At 27.3% G+C, this 27,615-nt stretch overlaps 1 protein-coding gene across 2 annotated transcripts in view; it reads left to right on the top strand.

The window, feature by feature from the left end:
* The first annotated feature begins 974 nt into the window (after positions 1–974).
* The window catches only part of LOC135922548 (uncharacterized), a 46,503-nt gene continuing 19,862 nt past the window's right edge, over positions 975–27,615 (top strand). The window contains exons 1-3 of one of the 2 annotated variants that reach the window (XM_065456938.1): positions 975–1,015; positions 6,647–7,945; positions 8,685–8,792. In XM_065456938.1, coding sequence (XP_065313010.1) covers positions 6,762–7,945; positions 8,685–8,748 — 1,248 coding nt within the window. In that variant the 5' untranslated portion in view covers positions 975–1,015; positions 6,647–6,761 and the 3' untranslated portion in view covers positions 8,749–8,792. Of the gene's footprint in view, positions 1,016–6,646; positions 7,946–8,684; positions 8,793–27,615 lie in introns of those variants that run through there. The other variant, XM_065456937.1, reaches the window with a different exon arrangement.

Genomic DNA, 27,615 nt, shown 5'->3' with positions numbered 1-27,615 from the left:
TTTATAATTCTTTAGGCGCAAATTTTTTTTATATCAACAATCAAAAATATTTTATACTGTATGTAATTAATAGATTTTGTATTAAAAAGTATTATTTTTAGAAATGTCGTATATTTTAATGATTTATATGCTAGTTAATTTTGACACAAAGTATAATAAATGACATTCAGTATAATTATTTAGAGTTAGTTAATTTTAAAAAAGTATAATATATTAATATAAAACCCGGCCGAAGGCCGGATAAAAGCGGGCCGAAGGCCCGCGAATTGAGAAATATGGGGCTTCGCTCCCCATAAATTTTTTTTTAGTTTAGCCCCCTGAGATTGTAAAGGCTAGCGACGCCCCTGACAAGATTGTATTACAATTTTATTGATTTTCAGTTTAGTAGATAGTTTTATTTTGTATTTGTATATTTTTTAAACGAAAAGAGTTATGATAATTGCAATGATATATATATATAATATCATTGGATAATTGTAAAAGATGAAATATAATTTTATTTTTATAATCATATTTGTATGAAAAAAAATATATGTTTACTGACGATAAATATATATTTTTAAATAAGTAAATTTGCTTTTAATGGAAATTTACACTGGTAAATAAAATTTAACTAACTCGTTTAAAAATATAAGAAGTGTAGTTATAAATGAAATATAAAATTTTGATTATTTTACATTAATTATATAAAAAGTAAAGTGATTTCGTAAAAAATTACCCTCAAACAAAATGCTCAAGTATATTACTGCATGTAACATAGGTTTAGCATAGTAGACAGAAGGGGAGAGGTTCCTACCCATAAGAAATTTTCAATATCACTTTAAGCTAATAAAGATTAATTCTAGTACTTTTTCCACCATATATACAATATACTTCTTAAGATACAAATTTTTGTATTGTTCTTATTAATTCAATTCTAAATGATATATGTAACATAATATAGAAATATCTTTAACGCCCTCTACAATTAAATTTCAATTCCTTATATCTCTTCTCGCTTTTTCGCTGTTCGCAGGTATATATAGCCATTTTGAAAAATAAATAAAATTATAAGGGTACATTATCTTTAAATGATTGCATATATAATAAATAATTTTGATCTACATCTTCTGGATTTATAATGAAATAACATTTTAATATATTGAAATTTTTTTTTTAAATTATCTGATTTAAACAACTTTATTATTTTACTATTAAATGATGAAATATCTATAAATGATTAACTTATCAAATAAATTACTCATAAAATTATTATATTAATACGCACATATTTGATTTGATTTGACTACTAATTATATAAAATTTATATTGTGGTCTTTATATATACATTTAAATTATATTTTCTGTTTGATAAGAAGTTTTTAATTTTTATCAGCCAAAAGGCCAAAACTTAAAAACAGGAAATGTTTTGTTTTTAATCTAAGACCATAAATTCAGAAAACTATGCTGATCTACTTTTTTTAATTTTATAAAACTTAGTCTAACACCTGTTCTGTAGTATGTAGGTCAAAGGCCTCCATGGACTAGCTGGGCTTAACTCTAAATTAAAAATAAGATACACTAATTAAATTGAAATGTATTGGTTTAACCTGCCTATCTACTTATGGTTTATGAGAAATTGGCCTGCTCATTTATTGAAAAATTTTGCTTGGCCTCATTACATTACTTAATTTGTTATTTTGACTTTTTTTTATAATATATATAAACTTAAATTTATAAAATTCAATATTATATTATAAAAAATTAATATAACTTTTTCAAACTCATTCTATCTGAAAATTTTTAATCATCAACCAACCCATTATTTTAAAAATATTTTTAACTCCAGCCAATAGCAGATATTAAGTACTGATACCTGTTATTGTTACCTAAATAGTGTTTATTAAAAAAGAAGAAAACTATAATTCATTATATTTATTTATTTATTTATATATGAGAATTAACATCAGGTCAGGGTCATATTCTTATATGGTTTATGGATGAAATGAATCAAGCTTTGTATATTTAATAAGTTATAAATTTTACTAAAATCAATATAAAGTTCTAACTTACCTAGACTCAGAATTGTATGGCTCCAAAGTCCTGTCCAGTCATGATTTTGTGATTTTGAAATGAATGTCAAATGAAAATAATTTTGCTGGAAAAGTCACAGATAAAACATCATTTTTTCACTGCTAAAATTCTTCAGGGTTTCCAGTAAAACAATTTTTTTATATTTTGAGTAAGCAACATTTACTTAAAAAACATTTTCTCCAAATATCCCTGAATGAGTAATACCATCATTTTTTTAATTTGCATTTTTCTAAAGATAATTTTATGTGCTACAAATTATTATATTATTATTTTTTCAACAATATTTTTTGATTAATCTGAAATTTATTAAAATAAGATTATGTCTATCCCACAATTTCATAACTCCAGATCTAATTTAACTAGAGCTCAAAAATTTTGGTTTGGGTAAAATTTATAACTTAAACTACATACAATTTCACTTTAGGAATAAAAAAGCATGGGTTTTAATTCATAAATTTTTTAACAATTCATCTTAATGCCAGCTTAAAAATTAAATTTTGAGGGTTAGTTTCCATTTTTATTTAGGTATTGGTTAAACTATATACTGGCCTAGTTTAATGTTATTTATTTTTTTAGATTGGCCAGGCAATTAATAATGTACATAGCTGTCTTGCCATGAACACCATATGGATACAAAACCAATGCTCAAAAAATTATATTTGTATTTTTTTGAAAATTATGAAATTATAATAAGTTCAATACCTGATATTTATTAGTATTTAAAATACAAATACTAAATGTTCTCTAAAATATTCAAATAAATACAAAAAAGTATTTGGTATTTTAATTACAAGTATTCATGTTTCTGCCACATCTGAGTATCAACACAATTTAAAATTTAATTCATTACAAATAAATATCTATATTTATAATTTAGAATTATGTGTTTAAAAAAATATAGAAAACATTTTAAATTTTCTTGGGAATTTAGGTTAAAACTTGCAACTTTTATTTTTATATAATTATGCATTATTTATTTCTATTTAAAAAACAATTATTCTAATATTCGATTGTTTGTGAATGGGCTTAAAACCAATATTAGAGATGCACCATTATCACCTTTTGGCCGATATTAGTACTAAAACCAATACCTATATCAATTTATTATTGGTCAAAACTAGGATTTTAATTATATTGGGTGTTTTTTTAAAAAAAAAACAAACATAATTTCATCATTTTTTCCATTTTATCATTATAGAATTAATTTATAAAGTTAAAGAAATTAAAAGAAACAGGAAAAAATAAATAGCACTCCTTTTAGTTTGCTATTTTGTATTTTTTTTTATTATTAATCCATGGCTTATATATAAAATATTATAATCAATTATGTAATTATCATTTTTGAATATTAGTTATACATTACCGATACAAATGTATTTTTTTAGAAAAGGCAAAATATAAAAGTGTAAAATATTTTATATACACTACTGGCCATAAATTGCCCACCCTGCATTTTCTTAACATTTTTCTTAAAATAAGACAAATAACACAATATGAGGTTCAAATTTATTTATAAGTTTACATATTAATACATAAAATAAAAGGCATAGCAATTAATTAAGATCAAATTTTGGTCTCATCAATATGACCACCTGTATTCTTAATAATTGCTGCACAAATTTTTGGTAATTTTTCGATGAGATTTTTTAAATACTCGGAAGTGATATTGTTCCATTCTCTCTGTAATACTTCCCAAAGGTGCGAATGAGAGGTTAGAGGACTTTTTCACGCTTGGCAATCAAGGTGATCACATAAAAGTTCAATTGGATTGAGATCTGGGGACTGGGATGGCCAAGTCATCAACTTGAGAACACCATGTTGTAGATTTTGTAAATAATCTTTGCATAGCCTGGATTTATGCTTTGGATTAGAGGTCTTCAAAGTTAGGCCTGGCCCAAACGGGTTTTGGACCGGGCTTGGGCCTAATATTTATAAAAAAAATTTGGGCCGGGTTGGGTCAGACCTTGGAAATTTTATTAAATATATCTAAATTTATCAATTTTATATTGAATTTTTTATGTAAATAAAAATTTTTGATTTAATTGAAACTAAACGCTATATAGCATATGCCTTTTATTTTAAATAATTATAAAAAAAAATTTCTATATTCAAATAAATTCGGGCCTGGCCGGGCCGGTAAATTTTTTAAAAATAAATATTGAGTTCGGGCCGGGCCGGCAAATCTTTTTTAAAAAAATATCGGGCCGGGCTTGAAAAATTAGGCCCGATGCTGATCACTACTTTGGATCATTATCTTGTTGAAATAAAAAGTTATTCCCGATCAAACGCTTTCCTGATGAAATCACATGGTACTCAATGATTTGCCGCTATCCATCTTTGTTAAGGATTCTTTTAATTTTGACAATGTCGCCGGTTGCCCCGGCACCAAAGCACCCCCACACCATAGCAGACCCTCCCCCGAATTTGACCATAGGAATTATGCAGTGATCGCTCTCCAGCTGAGCGGAGGATATATTGCCTTCTTTTAGAACCGAAGCGAATTTTGACCCATCACTCCATAAGACGTGGTACCAGTTGACAGATGTCCAAAATTGATGTTTTCCAGTCTAATTGCTTGAGTTTATTTTTTTTGCTCAGAGTGGCTTTTTGACCGCTACCCTACCATAAAGTTTAAAGCTCCTAAGGCGTCTTTTCACAGTTATGACACTTATCGGGTTTTCTCGAGTCAGATTAATCTCCGCAGCTATCTCTGAGGTGACAAGGCGTCGATTGCGTTTACTGATCCTTGCGATATACCTATCATTTTAAGTCGTTTTGCGGTGTCTTTCAGGCCTCTTTGGATTCGATATTGTATTATTGTTGCTTAATCTTTTAAGTATACAATCGACTGTTCTTCGAGCTAGGGTTAATTCTCTGGCAATTCGGCGATTACTTTTACCACTTATATGTAAATTAATTATTTTGCATTTAGTTGGAATAGAAATATCTTTTCTTTTAATCATTTTGGTCGAATGTTCGTTAAAATTTATAAAGACTAAAAGTTTTTTTAAACAAGGATTTAAAACAAAAAAAATCTAGGAATTTTTTTTAAAATAATTAAAAATGAATATTAATAAGCATATTAGGATGTGATTAATGACTTTCTTCCAAAAAACAATGGGCAACTTAAAATTGTTACTGAAAAATACTAATGAACCCTATACCAAATTGGTCATTTTTGACATGTATTTTTTTATGTAAAAATGCAGGGTGGGCAGCCATTTATGGCCGGTAATGTATATATAAAAATATATAAGAAATTATCATGTTTATGAATCTAACTAACAATGTATTATAAACAGAGTTGTTAACACTCTTTTTTAAAAGTAGCTAACTCCCGCTCCTACCTTCTCAAAAGGAGCTAGCTCCCGCTACTACATTTTTAAAAGGAGTTAGCTCCCCGCTCCAAGTAATGGAGCGCCACTCCATAACCGTTTTGATTTTCATTTTTTTAGAAAGTACGCGAAACAGTGTCATATTTTTTATCAAAAGGTTTTATTTTATATTAAATGATCTATCAATATATTTATAATCTTTTATTAGCCTTTAAAAGTAATAAATTTTCTAAATCTAAAAAACATCCATGCTTCTCCCCTATGACCTGTTTTGCAATACTAAATAAGCGCTCCACAGGAGCACTAGGGCGAAGCGGGATATTGTATTTTATAAAGATATTTTTTAATTCAGGTATAAAAAATGAGGTTAAACAAGTAATGAGAAAATTAAAATATATTTAAAAAAGCATTATATCTTACAACCCAGGCTCAACTATAATGAATTGCCCAAAAATAATTATAACCATTTTAAAAAAAAATTATTCTAAAATAAAAAAAATAAGTTATCATTTTGTATTTAAAAGAAAGATTTTTAAATAATTTTTTAGATTGAAACTGCTCACTTTTGAAAATGAAATACTTTTTAAACATTAAAGGCATTTTTCCCTTAAATTTGTTTGATCAACTGGATTAACATCTTTTAGAAGTTTAAAATATTTTTTATATGATGGAAATGGAAATTCGATTTCTTCTATGATCTCTAAATCTATAATATCTAAAACTATTTTTTATTATATATCTATAAAATGAATATTAATATGACTTACAAGATTTTCCAAAAAATTTTCAATATTTTATTATTTAAAATAATTAAATGAAAAACCAATATAAAACTTGGCTCAACATTCATTAATAGATAAATTTAAATAAAATAAAATTTCATTTTTATTGAATTTTAATTAACAAACATTATTAATATTTAAAAAATTATTTAATTTATACTTTAAATTTAAAGGAGCAGTGGAGCGGCGCTCCTCCACTCCAGCCCTAAAAGTAGCTAGCTCCCGCTCCCGTTCCCAGGTGTTTTTGAAAAAATGTAGCGGCGCTCCTATAGCTCCGCTACTTAACAACTCTGATTATAAATGAATGTCTAAAAATCAATAATGAATCAGTTATAAAAATTACTGTCTGATATTTTATTCAAAAGACCAATATTGGGATGAATATGATGTATTCCTAGTTATAAGGGGGTTTATATTTTGTTATTTTAATTTGTACATGTCGTTTTTTGTATATAGATATTTCGCGTTATTAAAAAATTTCAATCACGACTCTACATATTTATCACATTTAACTTAGCGCGCTTTTGTTCAATGATATAAAAAATATCTGAACAAAAATTAATCACAAGAAATGAAAATGTTACACCCTCCGGTGCTCTCCCGCCCTATTTCTTACCATAATCCCAATTTCAACCCTAATTTTAATTCACACCAGCAGCCTTCTTCTTCCTCTCGCCTTTTCGTAGGCGATATCAAGAATGCTGAGAAAGGCGATCTAGAACTGGCCTTTTCCCCATTTGGGACAATCAAAGAGATTTGGATGGCCCATAACCCTCCGGGGTTTGCCTTCGTGGAGTTCGCCGATCGGCAGTATGCTCTCGCCGCCGTCGAGAAAATGAATGGCGTTTTGGTCAAGGGGGACAAACTTCGAGTCGAGTTTTCCAAAGGCCGCAAGAACGGAGGTCTGGGTCGACCTCCCACTCGCAATATGCCCGCTGCTAATAATGGATCTATTTCATATGCAGCTCCACCACCTTCGCACTATCATCAACACCCTGAGCCACCTCATCCCAGAAACGCACCTCCACCTCCATTAGTTCCTCCTTTATACAGTCTGCAGCCACCTCCACCTTATCGTCCACCCCCTCATCAGTCAATTTATAATGGACCGCCTCCGCGTTCTTCATATTCCTCCACACTTGGAAGATCGTCGCAATATGGGTCTTCTGCCCACGTGGTTGATAACCATATTGACAAAATTCAAGACTCATTTTCTCCCCACAATAGGACGCTTTTACCCCCTCCTGGATATTACGTTCAACCGCCACATACACCTATGCCAGGACCTTATCAAGGCCACGCTATTTACAGGCCACCACCATCTTTGTCTACCATCCCCGCCAATAACTCCACGCCCTTTTATTCCAAGCCCTATCCTCCCGGCACTCAATCCGATCATCATCATCCACTGCACTTTAATGCCGACGCTTCTATTCCTCCTAAGAGCACCTCTCTCGCCGATCATCACCGTCAACAGAAATACGAACCTTTTATCGACGATCGTTATAAAGCGGAATTTCTCTACGAACGCGACCGAGATCGAAGAGATATTCAGCATCGTTTTTACCATGAGCCTATCCCACGGGATGCACCGCCCCCATTCCTCGATCCTCTTGAAGCAGCAGGACATGTTGGCCGTTCAACCTCCCCTCATCGCGCTCATTATTATATGTCCCCTCGCCGTCGTTCTTCGCCACCAACCGACATGTACTATCATCGGTACTACCACAACGCGGAAGCCGGTCACATTGAACGGTATATAGTTATAAAAAAAATCCTGAATAATTATTTTTTCGGTGTATATTTCCCCTTTTTAATTTATTAGACATTTATCATAGTTGATAAATATTAGCGATTTATTCCATTTCCCCAACTCCTTTGATAACTTTAGGTTAAATGTTAAAAATTAATTTCTTCCAAAAAAAAAATGAGATTTTAGGCCGACCCCTTTAAAATTTGGTAAGCAAAGAAAGGTTAGTGTAGTTAAGAAATAGCCAAAATTTTAGCCTCGTAACACTTATATTTTTGAAGATATTAGGGTTCAAAGTGACAAAAATGACGTATTTTTACCAGAGTTGTTAATATCTAGATATAAAAATATGGTCTGTATCTAGATAGATTTTTGATTAAAGTATCTGTATCTAGATATTATTTTAGAGGTATCTGTATCTGTTTTTAGATACTTTTTAAGATACATTTTGAAATACTTCTGTTTAACTCTTTTTTATATTATAAATAAATATATTTGAATGTAAAATTTATTTTATTTCATATGAGCATATAACTTAATATTAATATATATATTAAAAAATTATATATATGTAAAATATTAAAACTTATATATAAAAAAGAATATATAAATATTAATTAAATATAATGTCCGAGTTATTAATAACAAGCAAATTCTGATATTACAATTCATCTCAAGGAATTTGCCATTTTTAATTGCAATGGAATTGATATTTTATTTTATTCTATTATATTAATTTTTCAGATTAACATTGAGGACGAAAATGACTACATTCAATGGCCAATTTATAGACCATATTTTAAAATAATATCTCAAAATAAAGAAAACAAATCTCTGTTAGTAAAATGTTTGCCATGTCTATCAAAAAATATACAAATTTCAGTTAGCATTACCTCAACTTGCAATATTGTAAAACATTTAAGGGTATAGATACTAAATAAATGTTTACAATTTTAAATTTTCAGAGAAAACATCAAACACTCCTAATCCAAATAAAAAAGGGGGAGAAAAAAATCTATTAAAGAAAATATTGGACTAGGCTCATCGTCCATTGATTTTTTTCCCAAGAGATCTCAGTCTTTAACCCAAGCCATTTTAGATGATTTAATAACCGATTTTATTATTGATAGCATTCAGCCATTTTCAATTGTTGAAAATCCATAATTTATACAAATATATATAATTTGCAGACAGACAGTGGTTTCTAGAATTTCTCAAAGATGGGGAATGAAAAGAAAGAAATTATTAAAAGTCTAATAGAACCATCGTTAATATGCACAACAGCAGATTGTTGGAGTGCCTATCGCCGGTATAGCTAACATTTAAATTTGTATAATAATTTAATTACAAACAAATTATTTGAGCAGTTTTAAGAAATGTTAATTTTTAGTTCATACATAGGAGTCACTGTACACTATATAGATCCAACAAGTTTGGAAAGAAAAAATGTAGCGTTGGCTTGTAAAAGAATGACTGGTAGTCATACATATGATAAAATAGCAAAAAATTTACAAGATATAGCAAAGGATTATTGCATACAAAATAAAATCTCAAAAACCATTACTGATAATGCCAAAAACTTTATTAAGTCTTTTAGGTTTGTTTTTATTATAAACATAAACATAATATTACTTATTTATGATAGAGTTTTCAAGCCAATTGAAAATATTAGTGAATCCATTGATGATCTGGAAGATAAAGAAACAGTTGCACCAATATCAATATCAGGTCTTTACTACTGCTCAGGATTTTTAAATATCAGAATCATATATTTTACCTAATCATCAATGTTGTGCCAGTCACACATTGAATCTTGTTGCCACTGTAGATGCAAATAAACCCTTGCAGTGTAAACAATATCAGAGGGTAAAACTATCATTTTAATTATAATATTTAATATTTTATTCCTTAGATATATAGCACAACATTGTCTAAATGCCAAAATATATGGAATAGACAAAAAAAATCTCAAAATTCAGCTGAGATTATAAAAAACAATATTGGCCGATATTTTATATGTCCCAATATAATTAGATGGAACTCCACTTATAATGCTTTACGATTAATCAGAAATTATTAAGACTAAATTTGACAAGATTTGCGATGGAATAAAATTACCTAGATTTTTATCTAATGAATGTGATTTTATTCAGGGATCCGAACCGAACCGTTAAACCGCTAAAAACCGGTATTTTTTATCGAACCTAAACCTCTAAAAAATTCTAGCCGAACCTGACCGCTAAAATGCCTCTGAACTGGAGTCTCATAATTTTATGCTTATAAAATAATGTGTAAGTTATTACTAATAGTATATTGCAAAAAATTTAATTAAATTCAAATTGTTTAAAAAATTATTTCAGTCATAATTTTTATAAACTTTAGTATATTGCCATTTTACAACATTTTTTAAATATTTTAAGCTTATAAATTATAATGCCTTGAAAAAAATTAAATCTAATATATAAATTATTTACATATAGTATTATAAATGACACATCAAATCTGATATCATACTGGCTATGCCAGCTACCTAAGTTAGTGTGGAAAGATGTTTTTCAACAATTAAATTTATATTATCTCCTTATAGATGTAATTTGAGTGAGACGAATTTTGAAAATATATTAATTGTGCGGCTTAATAAAAAAAATTTTAAGTAATTTGTTCATATTAAAATTAATCATTGATATATTTATTTGTTATATTTATAAATTAAATATTATTTTATAATGTCCAATTAATAAAAATGAAGGTTTTTATTTTAATTATGAAATAAAAATTTTTTTCCTTATACATAGTCCTAATGTAGGTTTGAATATAAAAGTGTTCAAACCGTTTTTTAGAGGTTCGAACCGAACCAAATTTATTTTTTGTCAACCGAACCTGAACCTTGAACCGTTATTATCCGAACCTGAACCGAACAGATATTCGTTTCGGTTTGGATCCCTGATTTTATTCATAAATATTGTTTAGTAAGTTATAAATAAAATTTGTATATACAGCATTATTTTAAATTAGCTAATGAAGCCGGTAGCAAGTTCACTTGATATCCTGCAGGGAGATAAATATATGTTCACAGCTTATTACTGTGCAACTATTTCCTAGCTCATTATTAAATTGAAAAAATTTCTGAAATTTTGTTTACCACTCTTAAATACCTTACTTAAAGGGATTGAAGATAGGTAAATTAATAATAAATTAATCAATATTTAATAATTCTAGGTTTATTGGGACAATTTTGAAGATGAAAATATTTTGGCAACTATGCTTCATCCTTTTTTTAAGGGTCATTCCATGTCAAATGAGCAAAAAAAATGAGATTTTCGGCCGACCCCCTTCGATTTTTTTAAAATTTAGTAAGCAAAGAAAGGTTAGTGTAGTTAAGAAATAGCCAAAATTTTAGCCTCGTAACATTTATATTTTTGGAGATATTAGGGTTCAAAGTGGCAAAAATGACGTATTTTTACCATTATCTGCCTTCATTCAATTAAGCATATCTTAAAAACTATCTAATTGTAAATAACAAATTTAATATCAAAATTACGTACAAAGATTCTACTTTTAGATAAAAAAAAAATTTTTTTTTTCAATTTCCGGCCATTTTATTAAATATATAAGGACTAAAAACGATTTTTTAGAAATTATACGACCTTCAATTTTTTTAAAAAATTTAGTAGACAACACTGAAATCTTCCTTTATATTTATAAAAAAAAATTGGTCTGGGACGAGGCCATCTTCATTCTCAAAATCGATAAAAATGTTTAGAAAAGTGTATAAATATTTTCCCGAAAGGGGGCGTCTTTGCATAAATTTATATTTAAATCAGTTTTTAATGATTTTTTATAGACTATTTGATATAATTTAAAGGAGTATTTATCTTGTAAGTGAAAATAACAATAAATGGGGCTTTCATTCAATTATAGAAATTGCCTATCGATAAAAGAAATTCAATTTATTACTTTATTTATAATTTTTTATAAAATTTTTTGCTAATATAACATATATTAATATTAATAAAATATATTCAACCAAATTTATACTTCTTGAATATATGAATCAGAATCTTTAGCATTTCATATATGGCGCCCTAAATATTAAAAATAATTGATATAATATAAATTTTAAAATCTAATATATAACTCACTTTTAAAAGATTCTAATTTTTCGGTAGCGCATTTACTTTCTTGTGACGACAATGTGTAACTACGGCCAGTAGCAGTTAACGGTGAAACTAATGTTAAGATATGACATTTTGGCAAGTAGAGAGTGTCGTCTATACTTGGAAATGTAAAGGAATTAGAAGGTCCGGATGGGTGTAAAAACTTTATATATATTTCTTCCTCCATTTGATTTTTCCCTAAAACTAAGGCTAACCACCAATTAGAATCATAAACACATGTTATATACCCTGATATCTCTCCAAAAATGATACTTTCATCATTATATGATAAATATTCTATATTACTTTCTATTGAATTGGAATACATTTTACTCTTAAATTGATGTAGACCTGTGGGAATCACCGTGTGAATTTTCTGTGTTCCAGGTATAGGTCTCGTTTTTGAAAACCTTTCCCTGAGTAATATTTCTTCGTGATCATAATTTTCTTGGGTCATATATTCAAAATATATGCCATTAATATTTTCTTTAGCGAACTCGTACAATTCATATGATGTGGTTATTTGCTTTGAGTAAGGTTTTTGTAAACTAGCTCTAGCGGCTAATCTTTTAACAGTGCCACCAATCCCATCACAAACACTTTTCCCATGTGCTGTAGCAGAAAAATGCCATTCCGCCTGTATCCCGAAATTCATCTCATGATGGCAAATATTAACAAAATTTTTACGATTTTTATACTGTGCAGCAGATCCATCGGAAAAATAAAAATTTTTATTTGGCATACAAATTTTATTAATTAAAAAATTTACCAATGTTTTTTGGAAATAATGTACTGCTATTGTATTGTGTTGCAAAGATTCGGATATCATTCCATAATTTAGGCAACAAATATTGGCTAAATTATCTTTATAATATATAACAAAAGGGTGAACAGTGGATTGAGCTCTATTCCAATGATAACTTTGTACTTCATCCTGAAGTATAAAGCTATAGTTTTCTGAAAAATCACATAAAATTAAATATTGGCCTTTGTCTAAGTTCAATTTTAGATTTTTTTGATACAATGATTGTTGCGTTGAAATAAAAGAATTGGGTAATAAAGATTCCATTTTTTCAAAAAAGGCATTGATAAATTCATCTACTGGCTTGGTTATTGTTTCAAGAGTGGTTCTATCTACGGATAGCCATTGTTTGTATGTTATAAATTCGATGTCCTTAGAACGAAACAATATTTCTATTTGGTGGCGTAAATTTGTTGACCCTGGACAATTATCACATTTGAAATTATTAAGGGTAAAATATGTTTATATGTTTTAATGGGCAACATATCATCTTTGGTTAAATTGGGTAAATTTGATCCAATGATCATTAATTTAAAATTTTGGTGGTAGCTGCAAACACAAACATTATTTGTACCACTACCTCCTACGAGTATACAATTTTTTGGGCGAATGCTTGCAAATTTCGAAAAACCGATTTTAACATCAGGCCTCATTTCTTTAAAAAATATATAAATTTCTTTCAAATTATCTAAAATTAATCTCTTTTGTATTGTATTCTTTTTTCCGTCTTCGGTCAAAATTGAAAGGCAATCTTTCTTGCCTGGCATGATTCTGCTTATTTCGTCCATACAATAAAATTCTTGTACAATTTTAACTGTACATTCGTCTATAGTATTTCCAGGCTTGGGGTTAGGGGTTGATAAAAATCCCTTTTCCGCTATCAATAATTTAGCTTGTCTTGCCATGTATTTTGTTGTATTAAATTCATTCATTATTTTGGACACTGTCCAATTCTTTGGTAATATCGTCAAAATTTTATATTTATCAGTTTTAGATAAGAGTGAAAATTTTTTTTAATATTGCTTAGAATACCATCATCTTTATCGATAGTAGCTGGCTCAATCGCATTTATATCTAAATGAGTTTCTATAGCCTTTTTTATTTTGGTAATTTTTTTAATTGGATATCTTTTTTCTCTCAACCTTTTCTTTTTTATTGGAGATTCTCCAATTTCTATCAATGATGTATTAATTGATTCATAAGCCAGGTTCTCTTCGATATGATGAATATCAGGGTCTTTAAATGCGTCATTTGACTTACTAGCTGTTCCGAGTTTTCTTCGACATTTATCACATATCTTATCATCTGAGTGAAGTGACATCCAAGATTGTACATTTCTAAGATTTGTAGTTACATTATTATGTTTTAGTATTTTAAAAGGGTTACAGCATCTAGTTTTTCGAATAAGATTTTTGTTCATTTTATTGAAATTCTATATGATAAAACAAATTAATTTATAAAAATATCACCGAATATCTAATAATTACAGGTGTACCGATTAGGGGATTAATCCGATACGATATTGCAGATATTATATTGATATCGGCCAAATAACCGATATCACTAATCTGATTTTGCTCGCTCTACATATTATATATTTTATCATAACTTAAAACAAATAATTATAATTTAAATTAACCTAGTATTTCAGGACTATTTATTCATGTAAAATTCTATATAAAATTTAGTAAAAATATGGTATAATCATTTTTTGTTCCAAAAACCCTATTTTGATGTAGAAAGTAACTGGTTAATTTTTGAAAAAATTATTGATTTAGTTTTAAAACCAAAAATATCCTTATAAGACATTATTAATTATTTTCATTTAGTTTTTTATAAAATTTATCGCTTCAATTAAATAATTTTTTTACCTTTGATATTATAAGAATAATTAGAATTTATTATAGTTTTTTTAAAATACCAAGAAATTAATTAAAAAATGAATTAATATAGTGAGCATGTGTTATTGAATGATTAATCAATTTTAAATTTTTCTTTATTTTATTGATTGAAACACTCATTTATTCTTATTTACAAGTAAAGCTATGCCGATTTTAGAAAATCCGATCCAATATTTATATTGTTTGGGTTATTGATGATACTTTTATTTTGTATATCATTTTATAATAATAATAAATTAATATTTGTAATATTTTATTAGCTTTTCCACGTCAATGGAAGAATTATAATTCTTCATATATTATTTTTTTTTGGTAAAAACAAAACAATAAATACAATGTACATAATATGGAGACACAAAAAAAATATAATATATCTTGACTTTGAAAAATTTATTTTTTTTGCGACGATCACATTATTTTAAAAAATTGATCGATATTTGGTGGATCATATTTTATTAATATTCGTTAAATATATGTTATATGGGCAAATATATAATAATTATAAATAATAATGTAATAAATTGAGTTTCTTATCGATAGATAATTTCTATACTTGAATGAAAGCCCCATAAGTGAAGAAAATATTATAATTTATATTTACAAGATGAATAATCCTTTAAATTATATCAAATAGTCCAAGAAAAACCATTAAAAACTGATTTAAATATAAATTTATGCAAAGACGCCCCCTTTTGGGAAAATATTTATACACTTTTCTAAACATTTTTATCGATTTTGAGAATGAAGATGGCCTCGTCCCAGACCAATTTTTTTTATAAATATAAAGGAAGAGTTCAGTGTTGTCTACTAAATTTTTAAAAAAAATTGAAGGTCGTATAATTTCTAAAAAATTGTTTTTAGTCCTTATATATTTAATAAAATGGCCGGAAATTGAAAAAAAAAATTTTTTTTTATCTAAAAGTAGAATCTTTGTAAGTAATTTTGATATTAAATTTGTTATTTACAATTAGATAGTTTTTAAGATATGCTTAATTGAATGAAGGCAGATAATGGTAAAAATACGACATTTTTGCCACTTTGAACCCTAATATCTCCAAAAATATAAATGTTACGAGGCTAAAATTTTGGCTATTTCTTAGTTACATTGACCTTTCTTTGCTTACCAAATTTTAAAAAAATCGAAGCGGGTCGGCCGAATCGTGGTTGATTTGTCATGGAATGACCCTTAAACTAGATTGGACATAGTTGCAAATGGTTGAAAATTTTATTTAAAAAAAACAATTAATACAAAGATTAGTTGAGGAATTATTAAAGTCTTCAAATGAGTGCAAATTAACCTGTGAAAAAAAACCAATAATTTAATATCCGATTTTTTTCAGTATCCCACAGCAGGAGATATGATTGTTAATGATTTAAATTCTGATAATCAACAAATTTTAAATAGTTTTTTCAAAAATAATGCCAAGATTTTAGTATTTTTAAACAATATCCTGATATAAGAATGTTTTTCATAAAATATAACACCACAATCCCTTCCAGCGCCCCTGTTGAAAGACTTTTTAGTGTAGCTAAAAATGTCTTTAAGATAAACGAGGATGTCTTAATGACCAAAATTTTGAAAATATTTGATTAATGATATATAATAATTATTTATATTAATCAAATATTATATTAATCATATATTATATTAATCATATATTATATTAATATCTAAAAATCATTATTTTAGTTATATTTTGATAAATGTGATATCGAGTCAATAAATATTTTAGATCATTTCATGAATTTTCACAATAGAATTTTAATTTAGGTTTTCAAACTATAATAAAAAATGTATCTGTACCTCGATACATTTTAAATTGTATCTATATCTAGATAACTTTTTAGAAGCTGTATCTTTATCTAGATAAATTTTTAGACTATGTATCTGTATGATCCATTTAAAAAGTATCTTTTAGCAACTCTGATTTTTACCATTATCTGCCTTCATTCAAAGCATATCTTAAAAATTACATAATTGTAAATAACAAATTTAATAAAATTACATACAAAGATTCTACTTTTAGATAAAAAAAAATTTTTTCCCAATTTCCAGCCATTATATTTAATATATAATGACTAAAAACGATTTTTTGGAAATAATACGACCTTGTAGACATTACTAAACTCTTCCTTTATATTTATAAAAAAAAAATTGGTCTGGGACGCGGCCATCTTCATTATCAAAATCGATAAAAGTTTAAAAAAGTGTATAAATATTTTTCCGAAAGGAGGCGTCTTTGAATAAAATTATATTTGAATCAGTTTTAAATGGTTTTTTTGAACTATTTGATATAATTTAAAGGATTATTCATTTTGTAAATGAAAATAACAATAAATGAGGCTTTCATTCAATTACAGAAATTATCAATCGATAAAAGAAATTAAATTAATACATTATTAAAATAATTTGATATTTTTAAAATATTACAAATATTAATTTATTATTATTATGAAATTATAAAATAAAAGTATTATCATAAAATAACCCAAAACAATATAAATATTGGATAGGATTTTCTAAAATCGGCATAGCCTTACTTGTAAATAAGTATAACAATAAATGAGTGTTTATTTTAAAATTGATTAATAATTCCACATGCTCACTATATTAATTCATTTTTTAATTAATATATTGGTATTTTAAAATCTAGAATAAATTCTAATTATTCTTAAATATCAAAGGTAAAAAAAATTATTAGTACGATGTACCGATATTTATAATCAGATCAGGTCGATTTTTTTATTTTTTTTTGATATATTTTGATATTTAAGAAAATATATTTATTGAGTCAAGAATATTTTTATATAATTGAGTGATAAATTTTATAAAAAAATAAATGAATAATAAATAATAGTGTGTTATAAGAATATTTATGGTTTAAAACTAAATCAATAATTTTTTCAAAAATTAACAAGTTACATTGATCATGATAGTAGATGGGATACTACTTTCTAAAAGTTTTTGGAACAAAAAAAACATTATACCACATTTTTACTATATATTTATATAACTTATATGAATATAATTGAATAAATAGCCCTAAAATACTAGGTTCAATTTTATAATTATTTATTTTAAGTTAAGATAAAATATATAATATGTAGAGCGAGCAAAATCAGATTAGTGATATCTGTAATATCCTATCGGATTAACCTCCTAAAGGTGGTATCGGTCACTTATAATTATTAGATATTCGAATTTTATAAATTAATTTTTTTTATCATATAAAATTTCAATAAATGAACAAAAATCTTATTCGAAAAACTAGATGCTGTAACCTTTTCGAAATACTGAAACATAATAATGTAACTACAAATCTTAGAAATGTACAATCTTGGATGTCACTTCACTCAGATGATAAGATATGTGATAAATGTTGAAGAAAACTCGGAGCAGCTCATAAGTCAAATGACGCATTTATAGACCCTGATATTCATCATGCCAAAAAGAACCCGGCTATTGAATACACATTGATAGAAATATGAAAATCTCCAATAAAAAAGAAAAGGTTGACAGAAAAAGATATCCAATTAAAAAATTAACAAAATAAAAAAGGCTATAGAATCATAGATATAAATGCGATTGAGCCATCTACTATCGATAAAGATAATGATATTCTAAGCAATATTTTTAAAAAAATCCCACTCTTATCTAAAACTTATAAATATAAAATTTTACGATATTACCAGAAAATTGGACAGTGTCCAAAATAATGAATGAATTTAATACAACAAAATACATGGCAAGACGAGCTAAATTATTGTAGCGGAAAAGGGATTTCTATCAACACCTAACTGTCGTATTCTTATATACGTATTTATATTAATATTATGTAATGCCAATCAAACCGAAATAAATAATTGATTGGATGTTAATTAACATTGAATAACACGTGATGGAAAAATATTTTTGTTTAAAAATATAATTGTAAAACATTATTTTAAAATTACGGATTTTTTATAAGATAAATATTAGAATGAAATTATCGTATCGTTTTTTTAAAAATATTTTTGGAAGTATTGAAAATTACTAATAAAGAATATTTTGTTTAAAGTATCGTAAATCCAGTCTAACGCCAAAGGGAACAATTATAATTTACCAGTTAAGTATAGGAAGGGTTGAGAGTAAGGGGTTTTTATACTAACCCCAAGCCTGGAAATATAGACGAATACAGTTAAAATTGTACAAGAATTTTATTGTACGGACCAAATAAGCAGAATCATGCCCAGGCAAGAAAGATTGCGTTTCGATTTTAACCAAAGAAGGAAAAAAGAATACCATACAAAAGAGATTAATTTTAGATAATTTTAAAGGAATTTATATATTTTTTAAAGAAATGAAGCCTGATGTTTTTTTCGAAATTTGCAAGCATTCGTCCAAAAAATTGTATACTCGTTGGAGGTAGTGGTACACATAATGTATGTTTGCAGCTACCACCAAAATTTTAAATTAATGATCATTGAATCAAATTTACCCAATTTAACCAAAGATGATATGTTGCCCTTTAAACATACAAACATATTTTACTCTTAATAATTTGTAATCCGCCTCAACCATTCTTTTATATGGGCAAATGTGATAATTGTCCAGGGTCAACATCAACACATTTACGCAATCAAATAAAAATATTTCGTTCTAAGGACATCGAATTTATAATATACTAACGATGGCTATCAGTAGATAGAACCACTCTTGAAACAATAACCAAGCCAGTAGATGAATTTATCAATGCCTTTTTGAAAAAATGGAATCTCTATTACCCCATTCTTTTATTTCAACACAACAATCGTTGTATCAAAACAATCTAAAATTGAACTTAGACGAAGGCCAATATTTAATTTTATGTTTTCAGAAAACTATAGCTTTATACTTGATTGTAATAGGGCTCAATCCACTGTTCACCCTTTTGTTATATTATAAAGAAAATTATGCTAATATTTGTTGCCTAAATTATATAATGATATCCGAATCTTTGCAATACAATAGAAATACACATTATTTCCAAAAAACATTGGTAAATTTTTTAATTAATAAAATTGGTATGCCAAATAAAATTTTTATTTCTATGGATCCGCTGCACAGTATAAAAATCGTAAAATTTTTTATTAATATTTGCCATCATAAGATGGATTTCAGGGTACATGAATGACATTTTACTGCTACAGCACACCGGAAAAGTGTTTGTGATGGGGTTGGTGGCACTGTTAAAAGATTAGCTGCTAGAGCATGTTTACAAAGGCCTTACTCAAAGCTAATAACCACATCATATGAATTGTACTAGTTCGCTATAGAAAATAATGGCATATATTTTGAATGACACAAAAAATGATTACGAAGAACTATTACTCAGGGAAAGATTTTCAAAAACTAGACCTATACCTGGAACACAGATTTAAACCGTGATTTTAACAGGTCTACATCAATTTAAAAGTAAAATGTATTCCAATTCAATAGAAAGCACTATAGAATATTTATCATATAATGATATAAGTATAATTTTTGGAGAAATATCAGGATACATAACGTGTGTTTATGATTCTAATTGGTGGTTAGCTTTTGTTTTAGGTAAAAATCAAAAGCAGGAAGAAATATATATAAAGTTTTTACTCCCATCCGGACCTTCTAATTCCTTTACATTTTCAAGTATAGACGACACTATTTACTTGCCAAAATGTCATATCTTAACTTAGTTCCACCGTTAACTGCTACTGGCCGTAGTTATACATTGTCGTCACAAGAAAGTAAATGCGCTACCGAAAAATTTGAATCTTTTGAAAGTGAGTTATATATTAGATTTTAAATTTATATTATATCTATTATTTTTAATATTTAGGGTGCCATATATGAAATGCACAAGATTCTGATTCATATATTCAAGAACTATAAACTTGGTTGAATTATTTTATTATTATTCATTAAATATATGGGCCATTCCACGTCAAATCGATCACGATTCTGCCGACCCCTTTTAAAATTGTTAAAAATTTCTGGAATATTTAGAGGTAAAAGAGTGAGAAAGCCGTTTATTTTAGCTCGCTAGCACCGTATCAGGTCAATTCAGCGAAACTTTTATCCCGAATGTCGTTTATCGCGAAGGAATTTTATATCGAAGGTAATATCGCGAAACCAATTCCGCGAATTTTTTTCCGCGAAACATTTATAGCGAAGACAATATCGCGAATTTATTTCCGCGAAACCTTAACCGCGAATACTTTATAGCGAATACATTCTAGCGAAACTTTGATCGCGAACTCGTTATAGCGAATTTATTTCAGCGAAACAACCGCGAATACTTTATAGCGAATACATTTTAGCGAAACTTTTATCGCGAACTCGTTATAGCGAATTCATTTTCGCGAAACTTTAATCGTGAATACTTTATAACGAATACATTTTGGCGAAACTTTGATCGCGAACTCATTATAGTGAATTTATTTCCGCGAAACCTAAACCGCGAATACATTTTAGCGAAACTTTGATCGCGAACTCGTTATAGCGAAACTTTAATCGCGAACCATTTATAGCGAATTTTCTACGAGCGCATGACCGCGAAAATTGCGAATTCATTTTAAGTGAAATTGATATATTCAATATCAATTTACCAACTGAAGTTTCTTAAATCATAAACGCGAATGTTTTAAGAATATTTTATTACGTATTGTTTTTAATAAGCATGTAACCTTTAGAAAATATATTAGTCTTTCTGGTCTCACTCACTCATGGTTGTAAGTATGGAGGGGACATTTTGGGTTAAGTTTTTACCAGAATATTTTAACCCCCCCCCCCCCCCCACATAAAATTTTAAAGTGTGTTTTATGTCATTTAAATGAAATACTTATTTTCCAATCTAGATAAAAAAATATACTGAAAGCTAAGAATTTTTTATTGATTTTCTCAGATTATTTTTAAAAATTATAGAAGACTTTACTGATAATTAATACCTCCTAATTACAATTTTAGATAATGCACATCGATATAAATTTCTGATATAATAGTAACTAATTCATTTGAATATTTTGATCTCTCCTTTTTCTTCTTTTCGCATTTTAATAAATAGAAATAACTGCAAAGTTATGATTAATCAAAAGAAAATTTTAAAATATTCTATTGGATTACATAAATTTGTAATATTTATGAAGATCTTCAGTTATTTTAGTTTTTATTTTTGCTGATTTCACAAGTCTAACTAAACAATATAAAAATTAAAAAACGTAAAATAGTTTTCATCATTTTTTAAAATAATATCAGTTCAATTTAAATCACAGCGTTTTTATGAAAACACAGCTAAACGCTTCTACTCAATTTGTAAACACTTTTACTTATTATTTTTTCTAATAAAATGGAATTAAAAAAAATCAGGATTTTTTGAAAATAAATAGAAAATGTTCCAAATCAAGAAAATAAAGATATTCCAATATCGGGAAACCAGGGCAAAATGGAGTGTTTATTTATTTACTCTTACATATTTTACCACGACAAGGATGAAGGGGGGGGGGAGTGTTAGAAACATTTTCTAAATTTTGAAAAAAGTATATAAATGAAGGATAATAAAAAATAATTATAAAATGTGGCTATATTTTAATTGATTAAATAGGTGTCTGTCTGTGTCTTATATTCAATTTTCTCATTTTATAGATTGCAAAATTTTTTAGTGAGCTATTGTTTAATAAAAAAAATTAGATTATTTTTAATGATGTAAAAAAAATAAAAATAATTTTTAAAAAAATATAACCAAAAAAATGATGTATTTTAATTTTATTTTTATTATTCATGACATGACAAGAAGCCACCCAAGCTCAATTACATTGTTATCAAATCAAATGAGAATATAGGATATTAAAAAAAGTTAACCAAATGCCAATATTTAAATAATTAATAACCTTAAGGAATTTTAGAGCTATAATATAACAAAATTAATTCAACCAATTTTTTCCCAAATTTTTATAACAAGGTCAATATCGTAACTTGAACTGCGAACTCATTAAAGGAGTATCATTGAAATTAGAGGGAAGATAGTTAGTTATAAAATAATTATCATTATTTGAATAAAATTGGAAAGGGATGAATGGTATTTTCTTTTTTTTAATTATTTATATTTGGTAGGAGGTTAAGTTTTGAGAGGGTTGATATCATTTATAGATATGTATACAAGCCCCTGATTATATTCTCCTCAGTCCTTTTCTTAAGTTAAAATAGGAAATGGTATAGCAAGTATTCTTATTTTAATAGATCCCTTTAGGTCATATTTTTTTATATCTAATTTACATATAGAATAAATATCCTTACAAAATAAATTTCATTATAAAAAGTTTTTTAAAAAATGATTTTTTTATTTATTGAATATGTGAAGGAAGTAGAGCATTGCCATATCATATCGTCTAAACCAATAATTTGTTTGTGAAATATATAACTGAAGTGTAAAATTTTAAAAGAATCACTAATTTGGACAAAGACCGGTTAAAAATAACCATGGAAAAAAACATCGGACAAATACACCCCAATATAAAAAAATTTACATGCTTTAATAAATAAAAGGAAAATGTAATCCTCGTTTTAAACTTTGCCCTTTAGTGTAATACTTGAGTGTTATTTTATAATAATATTTTTCTAATTTTGTTGCTCATCAAAAATGATCATATTTGTAAGGGAAAACAACTATATGACTCAAGGGCTAGGAATATCAGTTTTAAAATAATTTTTAATGCATGACGAAAGGTAGTTATTTTTGAAATTTAATTGTGGGATTGATGTGGTAGAGAAAGACTGCGTCACATATAAAAGAATTTGTAAATCTGCGTCACATATAAAAGAATTTGTAAATACTCTCATAAAATCAGTATTTTGATGAATGAATCTGTATGTAGCTAGCTAAATTTTATACCAAAGTAGACCTTCCTATATTTTTGTCACAAAAAATAATGCAAATATAAAAAATTTGAGACTATTATATAAAAACAAATAAAATTTTTATTATTGTAGATAAGAATTTTAAAAAATTAAACATTCTATGTTATATTAATAGCGATTCCTTTAAGATAATCTAATCTTGATCGATTTTCGAAGTCAGAAACAATTGTTACTATTCTCGCATGTAGATTTCGATATTTTTTTCTCGTGGTAGAGGGTGTTTCATCAGAATTATATTGGACAATTTTTAACTCTGTCAACCCTTGTTTTTTTAAGCCTAGAATATAAATTATATAGTTTATTAGTAAATCTTTATACTTTTTAAATCATTTTAAAATAATAGATATATACTAAATTTCCACATGTTTGGATGGTAACTTGTTAGGAGGGAACTAAAGCATCTATGCCACCCTTCAACCGCGTTGTTGTTTTCGCTTCCCCGTTCAGAGTTGATTGTTAACAATTCCATAGTTCAATATTAAACAAAGCAGGTAGTCTGCCTCTTCCAAACATTTACCAACGTAAGCTTTTTCAAAAGTTTCAATTAGAGGCTGAAGTAACAATTGATTATTAGATAAAAATTCTGAGTTTATTAGTAATTCAAATGTTTCAACTACATTTAAGGGTGGCACAAATGCCAAGCAAACCATCATTCTAAGTTGTATATTAAATTCCACATCTGTTTTATATTTCTGGATATTTTTGAATGTTTTGACAAAAGGATTGGCCAAAATGGAAATGGCAACATTTGTGTTGCGAACTAGGAAACATTTCATTGAAAGCTTTTACACTGGCCATTTCAAAATCCTTCATAATTTTTTTTGGAGTTGATATTAAGTTGTCACTTATAACAGTAAATATTCTTTTATATGTTTCATAATCCTTTCTATTGGTCAATATATATATATATGAGAGGTAAAACGTTTTAATTTTAATCCCATGAATTGTATAAATTTGCTTAAATAAAGGTGGCGACGATTTAAATATACCATCAGAAAACCAATGTTCGCATGAAGCTAAGAAGTTATGAAATCCTCATACTTATCTGTAATTGAATATTCATGCGGAATTACCAGCTCAATAAGGCTGCTAGTATTCGGAGGTGCAAAACTGTTTGAACTCCGCGTTCGGTGAATTATACGTTTCATAAGATTCGGTGATGGTAGTGCCATTGATAAGGAATCACTTAATTGAGATACGTGTTTCGCCACAATAAAGTTGGAGTTTCCATAGTATTATTCAAAGCTTCATTCTTTTATCTTACCATTTTTTTTGTAAGTCGTACGGGACATTTAAATATATCTTGATTAATGCATCTATAATAATTAGTATCTGAGACTACTTTATCCATTTTTTAAGTTTAAGATCTCCTGCTTGATAACATATTTTATAAGACTCCAAAATAAAGAGGAAAAAATGGCGAAAATATTTATAATTTATAACCAAAGGAATGGCACCAGCCAGACGAGAAAAATTTTTTTTTAATTTCGGCAATACTTTTTTTTTTAATAGTTATAATTTATCAAATATGTCATTAATTATTTGTTAATTTTTAGTGTAGCTATTTTTTTATTATATTTTACAATTATTTAAGCTTCAATAAGAATCCATATCTAAATATTATATTTAAATTAATTGAGATTAATGCCGAGATATTATACTAAAATTTTTATCACCCCCTCCCCCCCCCCTCACCCTCTAAATAAACGGAAAAGATAAAAGGATATCTAAAGATCGTAAAATAATAAGATTAAAAAATATTTTAAATTGGGGAAATCCCTTATTTCACTTAGATGTAATTTATTTTTAAATTGCCATTCAAAATTGACATTCTAAACAGTAATGTTATGGACTTTATTCATCTACACTGTTTATGAATAGTGACTGCCAAAACCAAGGTTGTGCATTTGACCAATCAAATATGGTTAAAATAAAATAAATATTTTTTTATATTGAATATCATCATTTTCTTTAATATTTTTTAATCAATTTTCTTTTTGTCTAAATCTTCAATTGATTTCTGTTTTAGTAATATTATTGACACAAGTCGACCAATTTTTTTCTGAAGAATAAGAAATAGACCTAGGAATTGTTACTAATGTTACTTCTCTTAATGGCCATGGTGTTCAAAACTAATTCCACCGCTTGAGATTGAAATCTGATTGTTTCTTATGGAAGTTACTGCTTTCCCCATGATTTTCTATTAAACAAGCCGCTTTTATTTCTGAAATTTATGATATAACTTGAAATATTTTGATCACCACCTTGTATGCCTAATCCTTTTATTATATTACATACTTCATTAAACTATGATTAAAATGCTCTCCTTAATATTAGGAACTCAATAAATAGCAGCAATGTGAACACATGTATTTATATCGTTTTTTATTTTTCAAACATATTTTTATATTCAGATCTTATAGAATATTTGAACATTTGACCAGGTCAAATATTCCCCCGTTCAATTGACCCGTCAAAATCTAGTCATTTATTGATAAATTTATAAATATTAAGTCATCAGATAATGAATAGGAATGCTTATCCAGATATCAATTTCGCCAGTAAATATCAAGATTTAACTAATAAACTCAATGATTAATATATTGATAAAGCTGAGTTCCTTGTGCGCGATTATATAAAATAAGAACTTCGAAGAAAAGGATAGGATAGCGAAGTGTATTTCAATAACAAATTTCATAAACCAGATCTAAGTTTATTAATCGTTATATAAATTTTTTAAGGTTAAAAGAAAATCAAACTATGTGAATTAAAAAAAATATTATTCAAATAATATAATTATAAAAAAATGATTCAAAATAAATTAGTCATGATTAGCAATTATCGCGATATTAAATTCTCTATAATATCTTCGTGATATGTTTCGCGAAATAATTGTCGCTACATTGTCTTCGCGATTTGGATTCGCGATAATTACTTAGCTATAAAATTTTCGCGATTATTGATTCGCGATAAAAATTTCGCGGTAATGTATTCGCTTCAAATGTTTCGCGATAAAGGTTTTGCTATAAAATTTTCACTATTATTGATTCGCGATAAAAGTTTCGCGGTAATGTATTCGCATTAAAGGTTTCGCGATAAAGGTTTCGCTATAAAAAATTCGCGATATTGCATTCGCGGAATAGTATTCGCTATTATGGATTCGCGATAAAAGTTTCGCTATAAAATCCATTCGCGATAAACGACATTCGCGAAAAAGTGTTTCGCGATAAAAGTTTCGCTGAATTGACATGGAACCCGCTAGCACACCTGGTTCTCGAGATATAGGGGCTCAAAGGTACAAAAAAGACCCACTTTGGAATCTGTAAAATTTTTAAAATTCTTATATTTCAAAAACTATTTATAGTAAAAATTATAATATATCATTTTGTAGGTAAAGAAATTCTCTAATGGGCTAACAAAGAATAATAAATATTGGCGCCATTATAGGCTTTTAACATCCGGTTTACCTAAATTGCTTCACCTGTATTTTTAAGCAAAATAGTGAGTTTGTTTTCGAATTTTTTTATTGCTTTTTATTTAGACACTAAATATATATACAATATCAAAACCTTGGCGACGCTATCGACTCCAAAAATTGATTAAAAATAGATGGCACTTTATGAAATTATGGATAAAATTTTGCTGCTAACTTATCAATAACCAGATATTTTCACTTCTATTAAATATATTAGTTATCTGAGGAGCAGAGTGGGCATATGCCCATTAGACACTTAATAATGTAATAAATTTCCAATAATAAATATTTTATAATTTTTAAGGTATCTAAAATTTCATCATTTGATGAAGATAATGGTATAATTTTAGTCGTTAAAACTTTTTTTACTCTAGATATTTTTTTCTTCGAATATTTCTTTTCACATAAGCGTTTTCTTTTAATGAGAGA

The sequence above is a fragment of the Gordionus sp. m RMFG-2023 genome, chromosome 1 (genome assembly GCF_954871325.1).
Source record: "Gordionus sp. m RMFG-2023 chromosome 1, tfGorSpeb1-WG-v2, whole genome shotgun sequence".
NCBI lineage: Eukaryota > Metazoa > Nematomorpha > Gordioida > Chordodea > Parachordodidae > Gordionus > Gordionus sp. m RMFG-2023.
Note: the sequence above shows the minus strand (reverse complement) of the source record. Positions and strands in the feature narration are given on the sequence as shown.